Source organism: Montipora foliosa, chromosome 11, assembly GCF_036669935.1.
Source record: "Montipora foliosa isolate CH-2021 chromosome 11, ASM3666993v2, whole genome shotgun sequence".
NCBI classification, from domain to species: Eukaryota; Metazoa; Cnidaria; class Anthozoa; order Scleractinia; family Acroporidae; genus Montipora; species Montipora foliosa.
Window position 1 is genome coordinate 45,832,447 of NC_090879.1, and position 2,500 is coordinate 45,834,946.

General features: G+C 43.8%; 1 protein-coding gene across 2 annotated transcripts in view; it reads right to left on the reverse strand.

Annotated features, from left to right (window-relative positions):
* The window catches only part of LOC137977539 (DNA topoisomerase 2-alpha-like), a 55,736-nt gene that overhangs the window by 8,547 nt on the left and 44,689 nt on the right, over positions 1–2,500 (reverse strand). For both annotated transcript variants that reach the window (XM_068824786.1, XM_068824785.1), the window contains exon 18: positions 1,804–1,999. In XM_068824786.1, coding sequence (XP_068680887.1) covers positions 1,804–1,999 — 196 coding nt within the window. The remainder of the gene's footprint in view (positions 1–1,803; positions 2,000–2,500) is intronic.

Below are 2,500 nucleotides of genomic sequence, written 5' to 3' on the forward strand. Positions count from 1 at the left end.
GACAAACCACCCAGTACGTCCATGATGACGTTAAGTTGTACGACCTTATAGTTTGGGTAACGCTTGATGGGTTTGAAGCGTAGGGGTCCGTACTTTTCTATCTTTTCAGCCTCTTTCTTCTCGCGGTTGTCAATCCACGGGCAACTCATTTCCACTAACAGTACTTTCTTTTCCTTGTGATCAATAATGCACGCATCTACTCTATTGGTCCGCACCGTAGTAAGCTCCGCATAGACTAGGACATCCCAGAAAGCCTGCGCTTGGGTAGATTCATACAGTGGTTTTGGCTCAATGCGCGAAAACCAAGGTGAGACAGTCTCATTTAGATCAAGGTCTCTGAGGATCTCGAAGAACAACACTTTCAGTGCCGCGTTATGTCTATTCATATACTTAGTCTGCGCTAAAGATGGACACCCAACTAGCACGTGCGCAATGCAATCCGGGGCTTTCCCACACATCCTGCACATGATGTTATTCTGGTCAGATGTGCCCGTCTTATAGGCCGGGTAGACTCGTGTTGGTAAGAGCTGTTCGTATAACTCCATTTCTCCTGCAACCGTATGGGTAGATGCACAACTCCACTCGCTTAGCCAAGCAAAACAGCCTCGTTTACTTAATTGATCATCGTTCATCGACTACTTACAAGGCGACCCTGCCACTTCTGATCCTGTACTTTGTTTTCTAGCCCAGCACATACAGCTTTCTTTAGTTGCAGCTTTACATGATAACCTGTAATCTTCTTCTCGGGGTTGCTTTGAGAACTGCACGATGACTCAGCAGGCTCCAGAGTCAAAGTTGTCTCCAACTCCTCTGCAAATTTATGCGCGTCTTTCATGAGAGGAAAATCCTTTCTTCTCTGCTTTCTCTTCAAATGCCCGAACTGTACTCATCATTGGATCTAGATTGTTGTAAAGCTTTATGGCTGCCTTGATTTTACTCAGCTTATATTCTTGCTCAACAAACTTCATGCCGCGCCCACCTGCAACTCTTGGAAGGTAGAACAAAGCAGTGGAGCTGAGGGGGTGCCTACCGCCATTTTCACTAATTACCTTCCTCGTCTCTCTGTCAATCTCTCTCAGCTCAGTCAAAGGCCAGTGCTGCGTCCACATCAGGTAGGTTAAAACAGGCAAGGCGAACTGGTTCGTGGCCTTAACACTGTTCGCATCAGATAGAGGGCTTGTCCAGATCACTGAGAGCCTCTGTAAGTATACCTTTGCTGCAACTGCAAGTGCTAGCTTCTCGTCTTGCAAGGTACAGTACGATATTGTGAATAGATTAGTAGTGTAAGTTAAGATAGTTTTTTTGAGTAGCAGTAGTAGTGCAAGCAACGGTGTATTGTAAGTAATGTAAGTACTGTATTAAAAAAAAAACCGGAAAAATTGTAGTTATATAGCACAAGCTACTGAATATTAATCAAGTCACTGACTCGCCAAGGGAAGTGCCAGTGCAATACAACAGAGAAGGCGATGCCGCAGTGTATTTTGAACCGTTCCATGTGCAATACACCCCCCTGCGAAACGAAATCATCGAAGTGGTGGAAACACAAGTCTCTGAAACGAATGTAAAGAAAGCTCGTTCGGTTTGGTAAAGGACAAACCATCCTGACCCAGCATTTCAAACGAGAAGTAACATGAAAGTCTGCCGAAAGGTCTCCGTCTCATCACGTCAGTCCTTGTCACCATTCCTTTTCAGTACAATTGCTTTCACGTCTGTGAATCAGCGAAAACCGCTGCTCTTACGACTATACAACAATCAAAAACACCATGAGAACGAGTATTTAATCAAGGCAAAATAATTACTTACCAATTATGATGTGTCCTTCAATTTTCTCCAAAATAAAGCGAGCCTGACAGTTGAGCTTTTCTGATTCCGCTGCCAACATTCCTTCCAGCCATGCTTTACGAATGGCATATCGCTCCAAACGAAGGTCGAAAAATTCTTTGAGAATGTCAAGTGCTGATTCGTATTTGCGGAGACAGCCAAGAGCATCAAACAAAACCTGAAATAACATTTTGATTCTTTTTCATTCCGTGATGAGACAAATTATGAAAGGCATGAAATAACGTCATTAAGATTACAAACAATTCATTGTGAAAAACTATGTACAGAACAACGCCTCGTCAAAAGCATTGGGGATCTTTAAATGGAGTACGAACGAGTCTTACGTTCAAGCATGCGTATTGGGTCTGAAGATTGAAACTTTTTTACTTGAACCTCCTCGTTTTTGGCCACAGAGTCCACTTTTTTTTGGTCAGCGCCAAGAACACGGCCAAAAATACGCGCCGAAGCGTTCATGGTTTAATGTTGTAGACGTTGTTTCAAATTTCTGAAAATGTGCAGAACAGCTGGAAGTCTGTGATTCGAGGACTTTCTGCTTTGGCTGTGGCCAGAGTCCGTGTTCTTGGTGCCGACCAAAAGAAAAGCGGATTCTGGGGAAGAGAATGAATATGTTCAGCCAAGAAATTACAGGACCGAGGTAGTACACAAACGCAAGGTTTCT